General features: G+C 51.9%; 2 protein-coding genes across 2 annotated transcripts in view; one reads left to right on the top strand and one right to left on the bottom strand.

The window, feature by feature from the left end:
- The first annotated feature begins 2,250 nt into the window (after positions 1–2,250).
- C12H16orf86 (chromosome 12 C16orf86 homolog) lies at positions 2,251–11,062 on the top strand. Its single transcript, XM_043526380.1, has 5 exons — positions 2,251–2,367; positions 3,304–3,461; positions 5,461–5,651; positions 6,905–7,075; positions 10,605–11,062. The coding sequence occupies exons 1-5, from the start codon at positions 2,251–2,253 to the stop codon at positions 10,748–10,750; spliced, it is 783 nt and encodes a 260-aa protein (XP_043382315.1). The 3' UTR covers positions 10,751–11,062.
- Positions 11,063–16,888: 5,826 nt separating this feature from the next.
- The window catches only part of GFOD2 (glucose-fructose oxidoreductase domain containing 2), a 47,873-nt gene continuing 45,478 nt past the window's right edge, over positions 16,889–19,283 (bottom strand). Inside the window, exon 4 of the transcript XR_005222221.2 lies at positions 16,889–18,346. The gene's annotated coding sequence lies outside the window, so the exon portion shown is untranslated. The remainder of the gene's footprint in view (positions 18,347–19,283) is intronic.

Below are 19,283 nucleotides of genomic sequence, written 5' to 3' on the forward strand. Positions count from 1 at the left end.
GAGAGGCAGAAATGTAACACCGATGCAGGGAAAGGAACCAATGGTTCGCAGTGGAGTTGCAGGGGAATGGCTCCCAGGAGCACACCGGGACGCTCTGGAAGCCGGGTGAGGGGTTACGCTCTGCTAAGCGGGTGTGTTTATTAATTTATGGTTTGCCTGGGGCCCAGATCTGCTACCGTAACCCCGGCTTACTCGCCCTGTCCCCCTCTAGTGGTGGCTAGGCCAGCTGGAGATTCATGCATTTAGCTCCAGAGGGCCCAGGTATGATCCCCTGGGTGGGTCGGTGTTACACTACCAATCCCAGTGCCAAAGACACCTCTCAATCCATGCATAGAGCAGCCCTGTGCTTGCTGTCTGAACAGTGCCTTGCTTCGATTAAGGAAGCCCTGACACTAGAGAACACCGACACATTTCCATGGGAGAGCGCAGTGTGGGCATCCCCGGGAATAGGCTGCAGCAGCATAGGGAGACAAACAGCCGCAGGATGAGTTGAGGTCGTTTTGGGCCCTGATCCTGCCAACACCTGCACGTGGGCTTACCTGGATTGCTGTGGGTGGTCCCACTGCAGGCTGCAAGCGAGTGTTTGTAGAAACAGAAACCAACGGCGGCACAGATTCCTAGCACCAGAGTGTGGTCCCCTCCTCCCCAGGGCTAGGAGATGAGGAGTTCATAGTTAGGGTTATTTGATGTGACTGAATGTAAATCTCACAGCATGGGGGACACCCAATGGGATAAAGAGCTCTGGTGAAGCTGAGTTGACCTGTGTGGAAAGCATTTGAGGCTCAGAGTTGAAAGTCAAATATTTGAACCCTGCTCATCTTCCCTGGTTTGGGCCCTCCTGGTCAGGTACTTGGTGACTAGAAGATGGGAAGGGCTTTCAGCATGCCCAGCATTGCCAAACCCTCATGTTCAGAAAGCATGAATCAGGCCTCCAGACCTATGGGATCCAACCTTCTAAGTCAGAGATTTGAATAAGAGCGTGGCTTGGAGTGCTGGGCTTTCTGTTTGCCAGCAGAACCTGTTGGGTTCCCATTTCCAGGGTTTTCTCTGCAACCATGAAGGCTAGAACCATTCTGCAGAAAACAAAAGCTGAGGTTCTATGCATTCACAGGACTGTAGACCCAGGTGGTTAAGAAAAACCTCCAATCATCAGGCAGCTCTGGTTAAAGCCGTGAGAGCGGGGACACTGCATTTGTATGGTGAAATGATCATTCAAGTGGATTCATTCTCTTGGGAACCTGGATGGGGATACTTGCCAAGTGGGTTTTTATAGCATTAAAATTTCTGTCTGCTCTGGTCAGACGAACCATGCTCAGACCCTAGGAGCAACCATTGTATGTGACCTGATCTTTCTATCGCATCTCCCGCCTGAGCTGGTGGGATTATTCATAGCAAATAAATTATGGTCCTTATTCTCATTTATACGAGTCACTTGAGCCCCGTGGCAGCATGAGGTGTCATTAAAGCGCATTCAGACGTAACTGACACCCACTGTATGGCCCGTTGACACTGCCCATGAGGTGTAAAGAGGTCTTGGTAGAACTGAGAATCCAAGCCCTTGGGACCATTGCCAGTTGTTATCCGAGGCAGGAAACTGGGCACCTGTCCATGTGCAACTCTTAGCTGAGTTTGGAAGTGGTCTAGGGCCTGCTCCGCTCCGAACATAGCTTGTGTCTGCACATAGCCTGGGTCACCCTCAGTGACTGCGGCAGCTATGCCCCTGGCAGCAGCCTGGGCTGGCACAGGCTTGGCTCCCTGGTGATCTTTGCCATGAGGAATGGCCCCCCTCACTGCATCTGTGCAACTGGAGTGTCAGCCATTCCTTCCAGTACTGTGACATCCCATAGTGCACTGCTCTGGGTGAATGTCTTCTAGGCATCCACTCCCCTGCTGAAGCATTATGGGATAGTCGCCCAGCTTTTCCCATAGTTCACTGCAACACAGCTGGCTGGCCTGGCCGCTGTGGATGCCCAAATTCACATTCAGTTGTGCTGTGAAAGATGCTGCTAGGTGGCCAGGACTCACCTGTGCTAGCTGTAATGGGGTCTTGTGAGAGGGGCACAGGGTGGCAACATTCGTAAAGCTTGATCTCCCTGCCCCCAGGCTGGGGGGCTACTGACACAACCCTGCCTGGAGTGCGCAGTGATCTAGGGCTAAGCATCATTATCAGAGAGCAGATCAAATCATGCTGAACACAGTGCGTGCGCGGGCACCAGTATCTGATGTCACTGATTGCCCTGTTCTCAGGCAATGGCCACTGCAGCAAGGAGTCCAAGCGAGAAGAGGCCTGGGGGGAAGGCCGTGCCCGGACGCTTCCTCTCCCAGTTGGCAGCGGCACTGGACAATCCAACCATCAAGGCGCTGGAGGTAAAGAACGATCGCACGTTTAGAATGCGAGCCATAATGGAACAGGCACGTTTGCAGAGCTGCGGCTGCCTGAAGCAGGCATGTTCACAAGGGGCTCTGGCCAGGCGCATGGGGAGCGGGGAATGCGTCTCCTCCAGCCGCGATGTGGGGCTGAGACGTGGCCAGGCCCTGAGGAAGCCAGCTCGTCTCCCCTGGGGAAGGGGCTGTGCCCCAGAAAGGCAACCTACCAGTTCTGTTACATTTCCACCTCGTCCTTGCAAGAGATTTAACAAGAAGAAGTGGGCCCCAAAATGATGATTTTCAAAGTTTCCAGTTCATTCGTGTGACAAACCAGCTGGGTAATTTGGGGCTCACATTTCTCCTGGCTGTTTTGACACCTTCCTACCCCAGACGCCCTCAGGGTTCCCATTACAAGGGGACTTTGATAGTTACAGCTGACCTGCCTCCCTCGCACTCTCCTGCCTCAGTAGCTGTTCAGCAGCAGTCTCACGCCCATGCTGTTCGTCTCATAGCAGCACAGAGCCCTGGCATCCTACCATGAAATCATTGTATCCTACCTTTGCGTATGTCTAACACCACAGAACCCAGCGTTTGCTCCGAGCTGCAGCACACGGGCCTCAAGCTGCCATGTAGGTCCTGTTGCTAGCCGGTCCCATGGCCTGGTGGGGGCAGGCTCTGTACCACAGCACAGGTCCAAGGACGCCTGATCTCTTATGCAGATGGATTTTAAACGTAGCTTAAGCAATTCACAGTCCAGAAACCCCCAGCCACTTGTTCAATGCGTAGCTCAGCTTCCCCTCCAGGACCAGAGGAGCAGCACAGAATGGGCTGCCTCGGGGCTGGTCTGAGAGCTGGCATCTGGGCCAGGCACTGCCGCCGCCAAGTGTTACTTTCATCTTACGCTTCCCAAGCAGTAACTTTTGTCTCCCTCCCTAGTGGGACGAGGACGGGCAAGGAGTGGTTGTGAACACCAAGCTGTACGATGAAGAAGGTCAGAAGCACAAAGAGCTCTTTCCGGAGCTGAAACCCCTGCGATCTGTCTCCGTGCTCCAGGCATGGCTGCTGACCTCTGGCTTTAAAGCAAAGGCAGTGAAGTAGGTTGGAGGGTCCCCTGGGGGCTGTATTACTAGCATCAAACTGCAGTGGGATCATACCCCATTGTGCCGGGGGCACCAACCAAATGGCGAGGCCTAGCCTCTGGCTCCCAGGAGCTCTCCACCTGCAAAGAGCTGAGACAGAGGCTGGGACCAGGGCCCTAACTCATGCACAAAGGGCTTAGGGCAGGGGCCAGCACATGGCGTCCCAGTGCCAGGCCTGGTTACACACTGGCTCAGACCTGTGCTCTGTTGAGAATTAAGTAGCTTGGCACTGGGGGTTGAAGCTGGGCAGGGAGTGGGCACGGGGGGGGAGGGAGGAGGTGAGAATCTCAGAGGCCAGAATGAGAGGTGGGGGACACCGGCACCCAAGGGTAATGCAGCAACAGGGCGTTGGAGCTGAGTGAATGATGATGCCAGGTTGTGAAGGCTCCTCCCAACTGCTGCTGCTCCTCTTGTGGGGGGAAAGGGAGCTGTTGGGCTTGGCGCCCCAAACAGGCCCTTCTGGGGATCCTGCAGGGGCTGGAAGGCCCTGACTTGCCTTGTCTGTGTTCTGCGCCAGCCCTTTGCGCTGGGCCCTGGTACAGAGAGGCTGCTGGACCTGTGGATGGGCTTTGCACGTGTATGTTCCTACAGGGTTTGCCATCTCTCAACATGGGAGAGCCTCCAGTCTATGCTAGGACTGGAAGGATGGGATGGTCATAGGCCAGCCTGGCATGTCCCAGCCATTCCTGTGACAGCACCATTCATTCAGCCCCCAGGCCTGGTGGCAGGAGGGGTGGAGGGACAGCTGGGGAAGTGTTTGTTGTCTTTAGCGCAATGGCATATGGACACTGGGTTGCTTGGGGGTCCTGAACCCTCTTGTCTCAGAGACAGAGAGTCGAACCCAGTCCAGGTCTGTATTGACCCAAAGTCAGGACCCACTGATGGCTGCTGCATGATCTTTCCGACATGAGCCAGCAAGACTGGTGGCCAGGGCTCATACCCACCACAGCTGGCACCCAGCAGAGGATCCAGGAGCTGAATGGAGCAGAGACTGAGCTGCCTTAGAGGGGCTCCCCTCTGAGCGGGCCTGTGGCACGTTGGCTGAGCACGGCGCCTGGGCACGGCAGGGGAAGCTGGCACAGCAGTTGTGGCTGTTCTGTGTTCTCAGAACACGGCCGTATTAAATAATACCAGCTTCAGTCCCATTAATAACACACCAGGAAATGGACCCAGAACAGGTTCTACTAACCAGCATCCCTTCTGGGACCATCTCAAGGTAACTCCAGCGTCCAGAGTAGGATTCAGCTGCACTCAGCCTGGCAGCTCGCCATGACCAGCTTCTGCAATGCAGACGCATGCGTCGGGCGTGCCTGGTGAAGCCTCTCCCCACCGTTCCAGAGGAGAGGGCAGAGACAGCGGAACATGCCAGCCCGCTGGAGAGCTGCACCAAGGCTATGGGAGGCAGCCGCACCAGGGCTGCGTAAAGCAGGCTGGCTAAAACGCAGACCTGCCCTGGCCCTCTCCTAAGATACAAAGCCAGCGCAAGGTTCAGCAAGGGTTGGGTTAATTTATAAACTGTTCTCTCGCAGTTAGGTCAGAGGGGATTGGGAATGTGAGTCCTGGGTTCTCTTCTCCCGACTCTGCCACTGACTTTGGGCGCAACCTTGGGCAAGTCACTGCCCCGCTCTCTGCCTCAGCTTCCCCATCTGCACAAGGGGCGAGGTCCTACTTCTCCATCTTCATCAAGGGCTAGGGGCAGAGCATTTCAAGCTGTGATGCCTCGAGCTTCAGACAGGAGCAGCATTGCCCAAGCCCCCCGGGAAATGCTCTCCCAGCCTGCGGAGGGCCAGAAGGAGTCAAAATAGCCCAAAGGTCAGCTTGTTTTCTGGAAGTTTCCTGGCACTGGTGCAGGTTGTGTGGGAAGCAGGGGACGCTTCTGCCCTGCCAGGGGCTGCTGTCCCTCTGCCCAGCAGCTCAAACCCACCGTCCCCTTGTCTCTGGTTCTGCTCCACAGGGCTGATCCTGCAGTACCTGTTTTCCAGCATGCTGACTTCAGGAAGCTGCCTCCCAAGGCGGGGGAGGTGGACTCTCCCCTCGCTACCAGGCAGCACAAGAAAGCCAAGAAAAGGAAAAGCTCGTCAGACCTCCCTGCTTCTGCAGCCAGCACGGCAGCGGCTCTGCCCCCGGACACACTGCGCACGGACAGTAAGTGCACACGATGCACCACAACAGAATCGCACGGCCCCCTTCCCGGCGCGACGGCGGTGCTCGCTGTTCTCGTTGTACCTGTGGGAGGCAGCAGGCATCCTCCTTCTCAGTGCACGCCGGTGCCTTTGCGGTGCCGTCTATGACAGTATGGTGGGCCGGCTTAGGGCAAGGTAGGTTGGCCCCCAGAAGAGGTAATGGCCCTGCTAGTGCTACCAGCTAAAGGGGATCTCCTGTAGCTCAGGTAGCAAAGACCTGTGGTTTGGGGACAGACAGGCAAGAGCTCCAGGCTGGGCTCCCTGACTCTGTGTGTGTGTTGTGGAGTCCGGGTGACTGTTGTCCCCAGCAGCGGTTTCCTTACAGGATCAGGCTGTGTGCGCGCCTGACGTCCTCCACCTGCCAGCCTTGGCCTCAGGTCTAAGGAGCAGCCCTGATCGCTGAGCTGGGGCCCGGTCTGCTTCCTCCTCCCCATAGACCCCATTGTACAGATTGGGCGAGTCCTACCTCTCTCCAAATATATACAAGCAGGCGCCCCCCAAGGGGCTATGGGCCGAGCCCCAGTGCCAGATTCCATTCCTCCTCCTCCTCCCTGGTGTCTTTCCATCACCACCAGCTCTGAGCTCCTCCAGCCCAGGGAGGGCTTCTCTTCAGAGAGCTGGGCCCCCAGGGCAATCATGCTCCAAGAGCCCTGCTGCCCTTCCTAGGGCTGGCCCCCAAAGAGGATTCAGCCAGGAGAGACTCCCCCATTGCCACATACCCCAGCTTCTCCTTATGGTGATAGCACCCCCAGGCTGCGCCTGAGATTAGGGTTCCATCGCCCCAGGCTCTTCCCAGGCACAAAGGGAGGCAGTCCCAGCACAGAGTCTAACTAGACATGACAGACCAAAGCGGGGGATGGAAGGGTTGGTATCCCCAGAGCACAGATGGGGAACCGACAGACTTGCCCCAGGGCACCCGGCCAGTCTGCAGCAGAGCCAGGAACCGAATCCAGGTCTCCCAAGTCTGAGATTGGAGCCTTCGCCACAGAACCAATCTCCTTTGCGAGAGTGGTCACTGCTGAACTGTGTGATCTTGGGCAAGTCCCTCCCCTGCCCTGTGCCTTAGTTTCCCCCTCCGTAGCCCAGGGATCATGATCTTCCCTGGGGCCACGAGGCTTTGCTGCAGTGCGTTGGGGAGGTGCCCTGAGGGCCTGGGCTGGGGGGCTGGGGTGTAGAGTATTGTGTGTTACAGCGGTGGTGTTATCACCCCGCTAGGGAGACCACAGCGCTTGCGACCCTTATACCAGTACATAAACTACGACAACCCGGAGCTGAACAGCCCTTCGGAGGATGAGAGCGACACCCCAGGGACAGCTGTACTGGGGGATGCTGTGGGAGCCCCAGACAGGGCAAACCCTGAGGAGTCAAAAGAGTCTCACCACGCAGGTAACAGGGAAGGAGCTGTGGCTCTGGGCCTGGGCCCAGCCACCAGACTAGCAATTGCTGGGGGCTAACACAGCAGTTTGTTCCAAGAAAGGGTGGCTTCCAGCCAGGGACACATGGGATGAGGCAAGAAGGAGGTTAAAGTATGGGGGGCTCATGCTGTTCCTTCTGGGGCAGCCCAGCTGTGTCCTGTGGAGAGCGAGGGGCAGCCCCCAGTGCTGTGTGTGTATGTTGACTCGTTACCACCCCTTTTCCACACAGGGGTTCCTCCCTTGGGTTGTGGGCACAAGCACTTTGAATCATCTGCCCTGTTAGGCGGCTGAGGACGGCCCCAGCTGGATAGCACCAGCAGAACTCGCCCTGACCTTGAGGGAAACCTGATCCCACTAAGGCAGGGCCAGGCCACCTGACCCAGCTTTACCCTCCTCGCTGTCCAGTTGCCTTTGGCCCCAGCGCTCCACGAGCTGGGGAAGCAGGGGGTTGGGGCAGGGGCAGGAATTAGTCTGGGCCCCACTTACATCTGGAGAGTAACATCACCAGAACCCACAGCCTTCTCCAGACTTCCTCACGCCTACAGCACTACTGGCTGGTTCACAATGCAGGCTGAGTATCACCCCTTCTACCATGGGGGAAACAGGTGCCCAGAAGTGAAGTGACTCGGCCCAGGGCCCACAACAGGCCCGGGGCACAGCCAGGAGCAGAGTCCAGGTCTCTCACTTCCCAGTCCTGTGTCCTAAGAACTGCACCGTGCTGCTCGGCGTGAAGTGGGGACCCACTGGGAAGCTTAGGGACTGAATGCTGTGAGACACAGCCAGGTAGCTGGGCAGCCCAGCAGTGAGTGGCCTGTGGACTGATTCTGGGCACAGAGAATGCTCCATCCTGCCTGAGCACACTGGGCTTCCCAGAGCAGCTGGCAGGGCCGTGTGTGATCTGCTCCGTCCCAGGGCTGGAACGCTGCGGCTTCTGGCTGAGTCGCTCTCGGTACCAGTGCAGGCTGGGCCCTGTCACTGCTGCTGAAGCGAGCTTCCACTGCTCCCCATGAGGCCGGGTGGGCCAGGCCCTAGTTCAGTAGTTCTCAAACTTTTGTCCTGGTGACCCCTTTCACACAGCAGGCCTCAGGGTGCAACCCCCCCCTTACGTATTAAAAACACTTGTTTATATTTAACACCATTATAAATGCTGGAGGCAAAGAGGGGTTTGGGGTGGAGACTGACAGCTCAACCCCCCATGTAGTCACCTCACAACCCCCTGGGGGGGTCCCACTCCCCCCCCTTTGAGAACCACTAGCTCTTGAGCAAGCCAGGGCGGAAAGAAGCCTGCTTGCCCCGTCCAGTGTGCAGAGCTCTCGGCCAGCAGCTCCTCCCCCAGGGACGCTCTGCAGGTTTGGTTGGTGTTTTGTAAACATTAATACCGATTTCCAGCTGCTTTGATGACAACTCTCTGCGTGGTGGGGCAGCACCTTTGCAAGGAGGGGAGAACAGTCAAAACGCTTTGCCTGCTTGGAAGAGCTGCTGAGGGTTAGGATTTCCTCAGCCTACAGCCTCCCCCACACCCTGCATCACTCCCCCTCGGAAGCTGGAAGAATTGCTCCTCCAGCCCCAAATAACTGATCCGCCTTTCTCTTAGCCCAGAAGAGCTCTTCTCTGCTCCCTGCTGAGGGTGTGGCCCAGGCTGAGTGGAACCCTTGTTTGAAGAGCTGATCACAGGCCAGGGGGTCATTCCCTCGCCCGCCCCCTCGCCCCCGAGTGAAATGCTCCAGGCCTGCGAGTGTGACGGTGGCAGCAGAGCTGCAATGAAGCATGCTCCCCCATCTCCCCATTACCAAGTGGGAATGAAAAGGCCAGGCCATGGCGCTGTGGGGTGGTTTCAATGCAGACTAAGAGACAAACCCAACCTGCTCCAGCGCTCGGGGGGATTGCGGTTGGGGGCAGAGGGCTCATTGCTCCCTGGGATGGACCATGAGAACTCCCCCCTGCGGGAGATATGAGTCCAGATGCTCTTAGTTGGTGGGTAGTAGCAGGGAAATGATCCATTGGGGCAGGTACAGCCAGCCTGTGTGTCTGCTCTGGGATGGTGTGTGGGGCATTGGTCAGAGGAAGAGCCAGGCTGGCCCTGCCCAGCCCCACAATTAGATCTGCACCAAGAGGGGCTCCCTCGCTGTGGTCAGAGAGGCACAGGCCTGACTAGCACATGTCTGGGAAAAGGACCCGTGACCTTCTGAGGACAGGAAGACACCCTCACACCCTGGGCAACCCCTGAACCGGCAGCTCCTGTTTATTCCTACAGCACAGGCTAGAGCACCCATCTCCTGCGTCCCCAGCCCAGAACTCCTGCGGGCGCTAGAGCAGATCTTTGGGAAAGTTGCCCTCGCACAAGAGGGGGACGGGGGGGTCCACAGCACCGAGCAACATTGGCACAGGCACCATGCCTCAGTCTCCCTTTTGCCTGTAAATATACGGGAAGCATTAAAATGCTCCTAGCCCCTTTAATCAGTAACTCGGGGAGAGCCATGGAAGAGAGAAGATGTGGGTGGGCCAGGGAGGTTCATGGCACCCAGGCTCCAGGGGGATTTAGGAGCAGCGTGAGGAAAGGCTGCTGCCAGTGTGGCTGAAATGGGGAGTGCAGTAATGGGAAGAGGACAGAGAAGAGGAGACCAGCTATGGCCAGGGAGTGAGCTGGGGGGCTCCTGTGGACGTAAGGTGTGTAGAGCAGCCGCCTACTGCCTGGCCTAAGGACGATGCTTTGCGGCAGAGTCACAGAGCTACCCTCAGTGAATCAGCCAGGGAGTTCTATGAGTCCAGCCTTTGTGTCCCGGCCGTGCCTCAGGCAGATACGAAGTGGCAGAGTTTGGGTCAGAAGCTCTCGGCCTCAGATGGGAAACCCATCACTGCAATATTAGCATCTCGCTCAGCATTGCTTTAACTCCACTCACAGCTGTGCAGGCCAGGACGGGTCTGCCCCTGTGTCTCAGATTCAGCAACAGCCATCATGTAGGAGCCAGTGCCAGTCACTAGTTCTAAGTTACCTAAGAGAGGGGAAGGGAACGGGCGCACAATTCACACTCGCCCGTTTCCTGTGTGAAGGGCACATGCTATAACCTTCTTTGTGTTCGAATCATTTCCCGTTAGCCTAGGAAGCTGCGAAGCATCATTAGGGCTTCAGCACATGCGGCTGAGTGACACTCAAATGGCAGCACAACCTCCAGGCACGGGACCCACCCTGGAGAGGGCACAGCTCCATGTGATCCTGTGACGTGATCCTGCCACTTTTGTTCCATTTACAGCTGTAGCTGTTCCAGATAAGCTGGACGCACCTGGTCTACTCCACCCCATTTGACAGCAGTCTGTCTTTTATCATAGATTCTAGAGGGCCTAGACAGACAGATTAGAACCTCTCCCAGCAGAGGAGCCCCTTCAGTTCCCATCTGAAATGGGCACCAGCTGGTATTCTCCTTCCAAAAACGAATCATCCTACCCATTTCTGCCCTGGGAGGTAAGCTCAGATACCCACCTGTCTTGCATCTCCATTTCAGGAACAAAAAGCGATAATCCAGAGAGTTGCTCCCCAGGAACTCCACCCCAGGCAGCGGTCGACAAGTCAACACAAGTCGACATTGACAAGATGCTGAGTGTCTGTGCAGCTCACCTGGTGCCACCGCTCTCACCACAGTATAAATAATCTCACAGGTTTCCTGCCTTGTCAGTTTAGCATAAAAGAAGCCTGTTGACTTTCTGCCTTCTTAAAACTCTGCAGTGAACCCTTAAGACAGCTTTTGCCAAGCGTTCCTGGTAAAAGCCACTGCCTTTATAATGAGCTCCTGCATCTCCCAGATGCTGCTCATTATGGCTGGGAAGTGAGCATTAACCTTTTGTGCCTTTCTGACTCGTTTATGAAATAAAGGGAGACTTTAAAATTGCTGGCTCTCAGAACTGTCTAAAGATTCAGTGCACCATTGTAACTGGCTTAGTTTGGCCCTGGAGCAGGAGTCAACCGCTGATTACATTTCTGGTTCATCAGACTCTTCAGGCTCCCAGGTTCCCTTGGGCTGCCCTTCCCCAGCAGCAGAGCGCACTTGTTGGAGGAGATAGCATTAGAGACCTCTCCAGCCAAAACATGCTGCACAAGCGAACAGCAGGTGCGGACACTGCTTACGTTCCAGTTTTCTAAAAAAGAGGGTCAGGGGGTTGTGCGGCAAAATCTCCTCCCACTTTACCAAGAGGTGGGGCGGCATGAGTCACTTTGGGTTGCGGGGTTCGGGCTGAACATTGATTTGGCCAGTGCCCCATATGCTATCACATTAGATGGGAAGCCCAGTCCCAGCTCCAAACACAAAAGAAGCCACTCCCGGTTATCCTCTCTTCTCTCACTCCTCTTGTATGTTCTCCTTCCCTCCTAGGATTCCTACTCCACTGCTGGACTTGCTGGGGTCTATCTGGAATTTTTTCTGAGTCCCTCTCTCCTTTGACGAACAGTGTTTCATTTAATGTTTCCACTCCAGAATACATTTATTCCTTTTGATGTACAAGACCATCTTGGCATTTGGAACACTGTCAGAGTCAGTTCAGGAATTACAGCTTCCAAATGGGCATAAAGTTAGCAGGAAATAAGCCAGTGAGATCCTCCCTGAAGGAATGTGACATCTGCTGTGGGTAAGCTCCACAGGGCTTATATTGTTGGTTTTACGGCAGTGCCTAGCACAGACTCAGATCAGAGCCTCATTGTGCTAGGCACGTTACAAAAAGACCCAGTCGCCACGTACTTCTCCTTTCTCCTAATTAATGAATTTGCTTTCCTGACCACAGCCTTATAACTCCTCTCACTCACAAGGTTGTCCACGTGGCCAGGTTTATTGCTGTTTGCACAGCCCCAGGTTATACACAGGGTCAGGTTCAACCAAGTTGGCTACCATACCCGTGGTTCACCCCCATCTTAAAAAAATATAAATAGAACTGTATCTACAACCAAAACAGACAGCTACAATTTAATCATCTATTAACCCTTTTATTAAAAAGAGACCAAATGCTTCTGAACAGTTCTAATTAAATAGAAAAATGCAAGTAAAACCACTGAGCTAAATAAATACAGCAGCAATCCAGCTACCAGAATATACAGCTCACACAATGATAAACATATTTTAAACCAGGTAATTCTCAAATAAGCTGGCGGTTCTATTTACACATCCAAAAGCAATGTCTAAAAGAGATTATTCAAAGGAGCCAAGATGGTTAAAAAAGCTACTGCACTTGTGCTCAACTGCAGTGACACCTGGCTGAAAGACGCAAGGATTAAATGCTCACATTAATTTAGCCCTTGCTGTGCAATGCAGTGTCTGACCACAGGCCGATGGGGATGAAGCTAAATACTGGAGGCAGGGGGCACTAGAATCACAAGAGCTGCGGAGAGCACCCCTAAGAGAACTTTAATAAAAGGTGCACGGGGTGCATAAACTAGGTCCAATGCATGCTGTTGCTGGTAATCTGGGGGCAGAATGAGTTTGAACCTTTCCTGGGCAAGAGGCAGGCAGCACGGGAGGATGCTAATTGCAGGCTCTGATCCAGGACAAAGAATCTTTCTGGAAGTCTTCATCCCTTTATGAGACCCTTCAAGCAGCATGAAGAGGAACCTGGTGTTGCAGAAGGGTTTACTTTGAGAAAGGCTGATCCAAAACACCTGGGGGACATCCAGAGACGGGCAATCAACCTTGAGTCTGGCCATAGGGTAACAGCTTGAGCTCTCCTGGTTAAGGTGGAAGGCCAAGACCACCTCAGGGAGGAAGCTTCGGCACGTTCAGAGAGCTAGTGTCTCCTTGTGGAAGTGAGAACTCAGGGAGCTACAAGCTCCAAGGCTCCCCAGGCTGAGGGAACAGTCATTTTCCAGACTGAGAGTGAGTGGAACAGCAAGGATGGGTCAAACCGCTCAGAGCGCAGGACATTACCTTTAGGCTCCAAAGGACGCAAGACACTTAATGCTCCTGGGGGAATTCTGTGTCACTGCGCATGCACAAAATTCATGTCCCCACAGAAAACAGATTCTGCTGGGGAGGCGCCACAATTACATGTCTCAGTCACCAGGAGCTGCTGTGTCACCAGAAGAGAGGCAGCCAGCACAGGGCCAGAGCAGCCAGCCACAGAGAGGGAGGAGAGAGGAGAGGGAGGCTGCCTTCTCAGAGAGCTCTGCCCGCAGGGCCAGGTGAGGAGACACAGGATATGGGGGGGAAGGACAGAGCTGGGCACATGGGGCTGCTTGGAGGTCACAGACTGGGATTCAGAAGGGCTAGTGGGGGGAACAGACTGAGACAGGGGCACAGAAGCTAGTGGGGTGACAGCATTGAGCCAGGGGCTGAATGGGAGTGGGGTTCAGGGACACATGGGGATAGGGGGAAGAGGTGGCTGAGTAGGGGTGCAAGGACACATGGGGACAGGGGAGGGGCACACATGGATGGGGCAGATGTGCCTGACTGAAAGGGAGAGGCTAGGGGTCAGGCAGAATCTGCATGGGGGAGGCTCTCCAACTCCTTAACAATCCCCCCCTCAAAAAAACCCAACTGTTCCATACTTCTCCCACCCACACCCCTCCATGTTCACTCCCAGGCTCCTTCCCAGAAATTACTTCCCTCTCCCTCAGCTCCTCTGTTACCCCTGACTCCCCCAAGCCTTTACACTGCTTCTGTGGGGTGCAAGAAATTTCTATATTGTAGTTTAAATAAATTATTTCTCAAAGTTCTTGACTAATATGCCTAGTGAGGAATCTATTTGTCAAAAAACATATCCTGAATCTTTTTTGTTGTTTGCATTATCACAAACATACTTGCTAACAGATATTTCAAAATAAATTACCAAAACAACTGAAACTGGCATGATTATATTGTGTTATTTTGACAAATAAAATACACATGATTTTAAAATATTGTACATAGAATTTATTTATTTTTTGGCACAGAATTCCCCCAAGAGTAACTTAACAGCGGGGTTAAGGTAAGATACTGCCTTAAGGAATCTCGTTATGAGGGCACAGTCCCCCCACTGGGAAGCTGCCTACAGAGCCCCTGAGGGTGGAAGCTGAGACCCTTAGGGAAGTACATCTGCTCTAGTTCAAGAGGAATTATTTTGGGGAAGTTCTCTGGCCTGTGTTATACAGAAGTTTGGGCTACATGATCAGAATGTCCCCTTACGGCCTTGGAATCAAACCTAGCATAGAGTCCTCCCTCAGACCCATACTAGGGGAGCTCCAGGACAGAGCGAATTCCTGGCCAAAGGAGAAAGAACCCTTCGTCTGGGAATGGGGAAGGGTGATAAGAACCAAGCCCAGGATCTCTAGCTTCAAGAGGAAGGAGCATTTGGGAGTCAGGCCCTGAGTATGAGAAGGATGGGGCCAAGTAAAGGGTCAGAATGGTCTTTTCTGTCTGGTAGATACAGACTGAGACCTGGGGATAGCCAGATGTGGTCTGCAAATCAGGCTCCTATAGACCTTCTGAGGCTGGGGGATTCCGCAAACACCAATTCTCTTCTGCTTTCTTCACAACCCAATGTCACAGAAGGAAGGGGTGGTGTAAGCTACCTCCTCCACCCATGACATCTTACATCCAGGCCTTGGGAGTGGCCAGGTACCTACTGCAGTATCTGGGAAGTAGGGAACTGCAGCTTGACAAGAAGAGGTTGACTGAGGGAAACCAGGACCAGGTAGCAGCAGGACTGAAAATCTCCTAGTGAAGGGGCTATTCCCTCTGGAAGGAGGTGTTTCTGGCTCAGCCCATCTGCCTGAAGATTCAGACAGCCAGGCCCCTGCAGGGCTGTGAGGCACCCTGGCTAGTTGTCAGCCCTGTGCAAGAGGATGCTGGATTCCTACTGGAGGGAAATGCTCCAGGTCCCATCTCGATAATTCAAATAGGCCACCTGGCTGATGTGGGTGTATGCTGGGGAGGATGCAACTGTGTGTGAGGAGGGGGATCTCTGAGGACTGAGAGCCAACTTCGTGGAGACTTTAAAGGGCAGGGATGATGGAGGGTAGGAGGGGCTGGGAGCTCACGTGTTGAGAGAGGAGGCTCTCTTGGGAGTGCAGACCCAAGGCTCGGCATGAACTCTGACCTGAGTTCTGGTCCACCTGTAGGGCCTCTCCCTGGGTGTCCAGGATTATGTGGGAGCTGTCTACAAAGTGTGCATGTGGGGGCCACTACAAAGGAGCATGGCTGTGTGGGTCAGAGCAGCTCAGTCCTTGCCCAGGCTTGGCTGCAGCAACTGGGCACAAGGCCACAGGGGGAGGGGGAAGCAGAAGGGACCTGCCCCCCAGCACCGCAGGACAGAGGCACAGGAGCAGACTTTCCTCCCTGGTTTTTCTGGGAAGAGGTTTCCTTTGTCCTGCCCTGGCCCCTGCAGTTCCGAAACTCTGCTGGGGCCTAAGATGAACAGAAGGTGTTGCTGCTTCCAGCTAGGCAGATGTGGGAAGCCCACCTGGTGGAGGAACTATATATAGAAATACTGCATCCACATTGGTTACCACCTGATTGACTGACAGCTGAGGTGCACTGGACCCATTTGTACATACTGGTGGCAGCCACAGGTCAGAGAGAAGGAGAGAGAATGGCTGTTGAATTGCCCAGGAGTGAAGGGGCAGGACTTAAAAGGCTCTTGAAGCTACCCAGCACATGAGAGCAGATTTCTTCTCCTGTAGCTGCATCAGAAATTCTGGAAGCGGATTGAACTACCACCAAAAATCCCTGTATTTTATTGATTTCCACCCCATTAGGTCAACACAGATATAAGGTGCTGTCATAAATATAAAGGGAAGGATAACCACCTTTCTGTATACAGTGCTATAAAATCCCTCCTGGCCAGAGGCAACATCGTGTTACCTGTAAAGCATTAAGAAGCTCAGCTAACCTGGCTGGCACCTGACCCAAAAAACCAATAAGGGAACAAGATACTTTCAAATCTTGGGGGGGAAGAGGAGGGAGGGGAGGCTTTTGTTTGTGCTCTTTGTTTACGTGTTTGTTCTCTCTTGGGACTGAGAGAGGCCAGACAGAAATCCATCTTCTCCAACCCATCCTAAGCCAAGTCTCCAATATTGCAACCAGTAGAGATAAGCCAGGCAAGGCGGATTAGTTTATCTTTTGTTTTATGTGAATTTTCCCTGTGTTAAGAGGGAGGTTTATTCCTGTTTTCTGTAACTTTAAGGTTTTGCCCAGAGGGGGATCCTCTGTGTTTTGAATCTGAATACCCTGTAAAGTATTTTCCATCCTGATTTTACAGAGGTGATTCTTTTACCTTTTCTTTAATTAAAATTCTTCTTTTAAGAACCTGATTGATTTTTCATTGTTCTTAAGATCCAAGGGTTTGGGTCTGTGTTCACCTGTACAAATTGGTGAGGATTATTATCAAGCCTTCCCCAGGAAAGGGGGTGTGTAAGGCTTGGGGAGATATTTTGGGGAAAGACGTCTCCAAGTGGGCTCTTCCCCTGTTCTTTGTTTCGCTTGGTGGTGGCAGCGTACTGTTCAAGGACAAGGCAAAGTTTGTACCTTGGGGAAGTTTTTAACCGAAGCTGGTAAGAATAAGCTTAGGGGGTCTTTCATGCGGGTCCCCACATCCGTACCCTAGAGTTCAGAGTGGGGAAGGAACCCTGACATGGTGGCAGAGCAGTGGGATCACTTTGAACCAGAGATCATTCTGAACCAAAAGCACAGACCTGAAGAGGTTGTTGTTTTTTTTTTAAGTTGAGAGCAGCTAGAGGGTTTTCTGTCTATTTGCCTGGAGACAGAGGTGCTAGGTTTTTTTACAAAGGGATTTTTCTTTTTTGAGCTGGAGTTCTCTCTACCTAAAGGCAGGGTAGTTAACTTCCTGCAGGGAAATTCACAAGTCTTCCCCCCCCCAACTTTCAGGTATAGCTAGAGTTAAGCACAAGAAAGCAGGAAAATGACTACCAGTGAAGCAGCTAAGAAACTAGAGCAGGCCAGATTCAAAGCTGAAGAGAAACAAAAAGAGCATGATAGACAGATGGCCTTAAAACGCTTGGTGGTGGCAGCGTACTGTTCAAGGCCAAGGCAAAGTTCGTACCTTGGGGAAGTTTTTAACCGAAGCTGGTAAGAATAAGCTTAGGGGGTCTTTCATGCGGGTCCCCACATCCGTACCCTAGAGTTCAGAGTGGGGAAGGAACCCTGACAGGTGCCAAACTCAGAGCTGGTGAAACTCTGCCAGAGAGACAGCTGCCAACTCCAAATCTGAATGAGAAGTGTTCAAACCACCACCAATAAGGATAACCTGTTTTAAAACCTGTAAACATCCTCTCCCTTTCCTCCAGTAGAGGTCACTGTATAACCGCAATACCCAGGACTTAGAAGACAACTTAGTCATTCTGTAGTTCATTGCTATAGGGTACATATTCGGAATCAACTGGAGTGGAGTTATGAAACTTGGCTATACTGCACACAGCCAGAAGTAAAGGGTAAAACTTCACAACTAGGACGGTTTTAAATATGATAAAGCTTTGCTAGGCTGGCTAACACAGCCCTTAGAAACCTATTGCTCTGCATAGCAATACAGTACCAAAGGTACGCCTGTTATGATTAGATCTTTAGTTGGCGAACATCAAACATTGATTTTACTCTACATGGAAACCGACAAAAAATATTTCCATTGATATAACTGAAATTTACAGATAGGCAAAGTCAGAAAAGTACTGCTTGAGAACTTATTCGAGTTTGATTTCAGGTTATTTACTTTGTATATTTTGACATGTGATATTGACAATTTGTGTTTTTGAATCTCAGTGTCTATAGCTGTTCAATAATTATCTGACCCACCTCCCCACTGTCTGATAGAAATGGACAGAACTCTTTAAAAATAATGTAGAAATTATCAAAAAATTAAAAACCAAATTCTACCAAACCTAACCACAGGTCAAAACCCCCCTGTCATTTAAAGAGGCTCATTGTAGTTTTAACTATTTCTGTACTTGTAATTAATTTTAGGCAGTACCTGGTCACAATATATTTCCTGTTACAGAATGTGTCAGACTTTCCTGGAAACAATGGCATTCTTTAGTTTTCCCCTGCAACATACAGTATTTCTTTTGTAACAAAATATCAGCTTCTAAAATAATGTTGAGACATAAATAAAATAAAAGCACATTAGGTATTAGATAATCTCTTCTCTCCCCTCACCCATAGCCCCTTTTCTTTCCTCTTCCTATCTCCGCACTGGACTTTTGGCTAAGCTTGAATGGAGGGGAACAGACAGGTTGAAGCAGCCTGCTTGACATATGGTTGAGTTCTTTCAGCTTACCCTGGAAATAGAAGGACTTCAATTAGCACCAGTTAATTAATGGTTTTCTTCTATTATTCTGAATTTAAATACAAAATTAAGTTTTCATAAAAGATGGATGTGGCACTCTGTCCCTGTTCCACTTGTTGATTGCATTGAGGTGAACAGCACATTAATTAGGGAGTAGAGCAGAACACAGCTAATGCAGCCAGAAATTATATAGGATGTATATTCTGGTGGTTCAATTACACATCACTAGACAATGAAGTAACACTTGTATGTTCAAGGATACAGCTGTGGTTATGGTTTACTTACATAATAAAGATAACTTTAAATAAATTGAAGACTCAGCAGATGAGAAAAGACCAGCATCAATACACAGTATAAAACAAGGTGAAACAGTCAATGGTCTTCTCTACTTCCATTGTTTCATCTAGTTAGAATGAAGTTTCTCCCTAAATGAAAACAGACTTCCCCTAAGACCAAAGCTTGGTTGTTTTCCATTTCTTTTTTATTTATTTGGAACCTGACAGGCTATATAAATGGATTCTAGTATTGATCTATTTTTAGTGTATCTAAGTCACTTCTGTCTTAATCCTACAAAAAACAAAGTACCAAACTTTAACAAGGGGGAGAGGTGGTTCAGTGTGGAGAGAAAGAAAAGTGCATTTACTAATAAAGCCAGGCTTGTTTCCATAACTATGGATTTATCTACAAGGCAAGACCCTGCATGGCAAGCCAGGGTGTGTGGATCTACTGTGCACCAGCTTGCTGCCCAGTTAACATCCCGTGTGGACACTGCTAAAGGATAGTGAAAATCCCAGAGTACTGTATGGCTAATGTGATAAATACAGTAAATTGGTGTGTAGACAGGCCCTAGCTCTGCCTTGCACTCCAAGGGGTCTTTTCTGTGTAATTAGCAGACCAGTTGGGTGGCTCTCAATATACCACCACACATT

The sequence above is a fragment of the Chelonia mydas genome, chromosome 12 (genome assembly GCF_015237465.2).
Source record: "Chelonia mydas isolate rCheMyd1 chromosome 12, rCheMyd1.pri.v2, whole genome shotgun sequence".
Lineage (NCBI taxonomy): Eukaryota > Metazoa > Chordata > Testudines > Cheloniidae > Chelonia > Chelonia mydas.

Bases quoted from the DNA above. Each gene is read 5' to 3' on its own strand.
- C12H16orf86 (XM_043526380.1), top strand. From the start codon at position 2,251: ATGGCCACTGCAGCAAGGAGTCCAAGCGAGAAGAGGCCTGGGGGGAAG. The intron at 2,368-3,303 runs GTAAAGAACGAT...CTCCCTCCCTAG, and splicing joins CAACCATCAAGGCGCTGGAG to TGGGACGAGGACGGGCAAGG. The intron at 7,076-10,604 runs GTAACAGGGAAG...TCTCCATTTCAG, and splicing joins AAAAGAGTCTCACCACGCAG to GAACAAAAAGCGATAATCCA.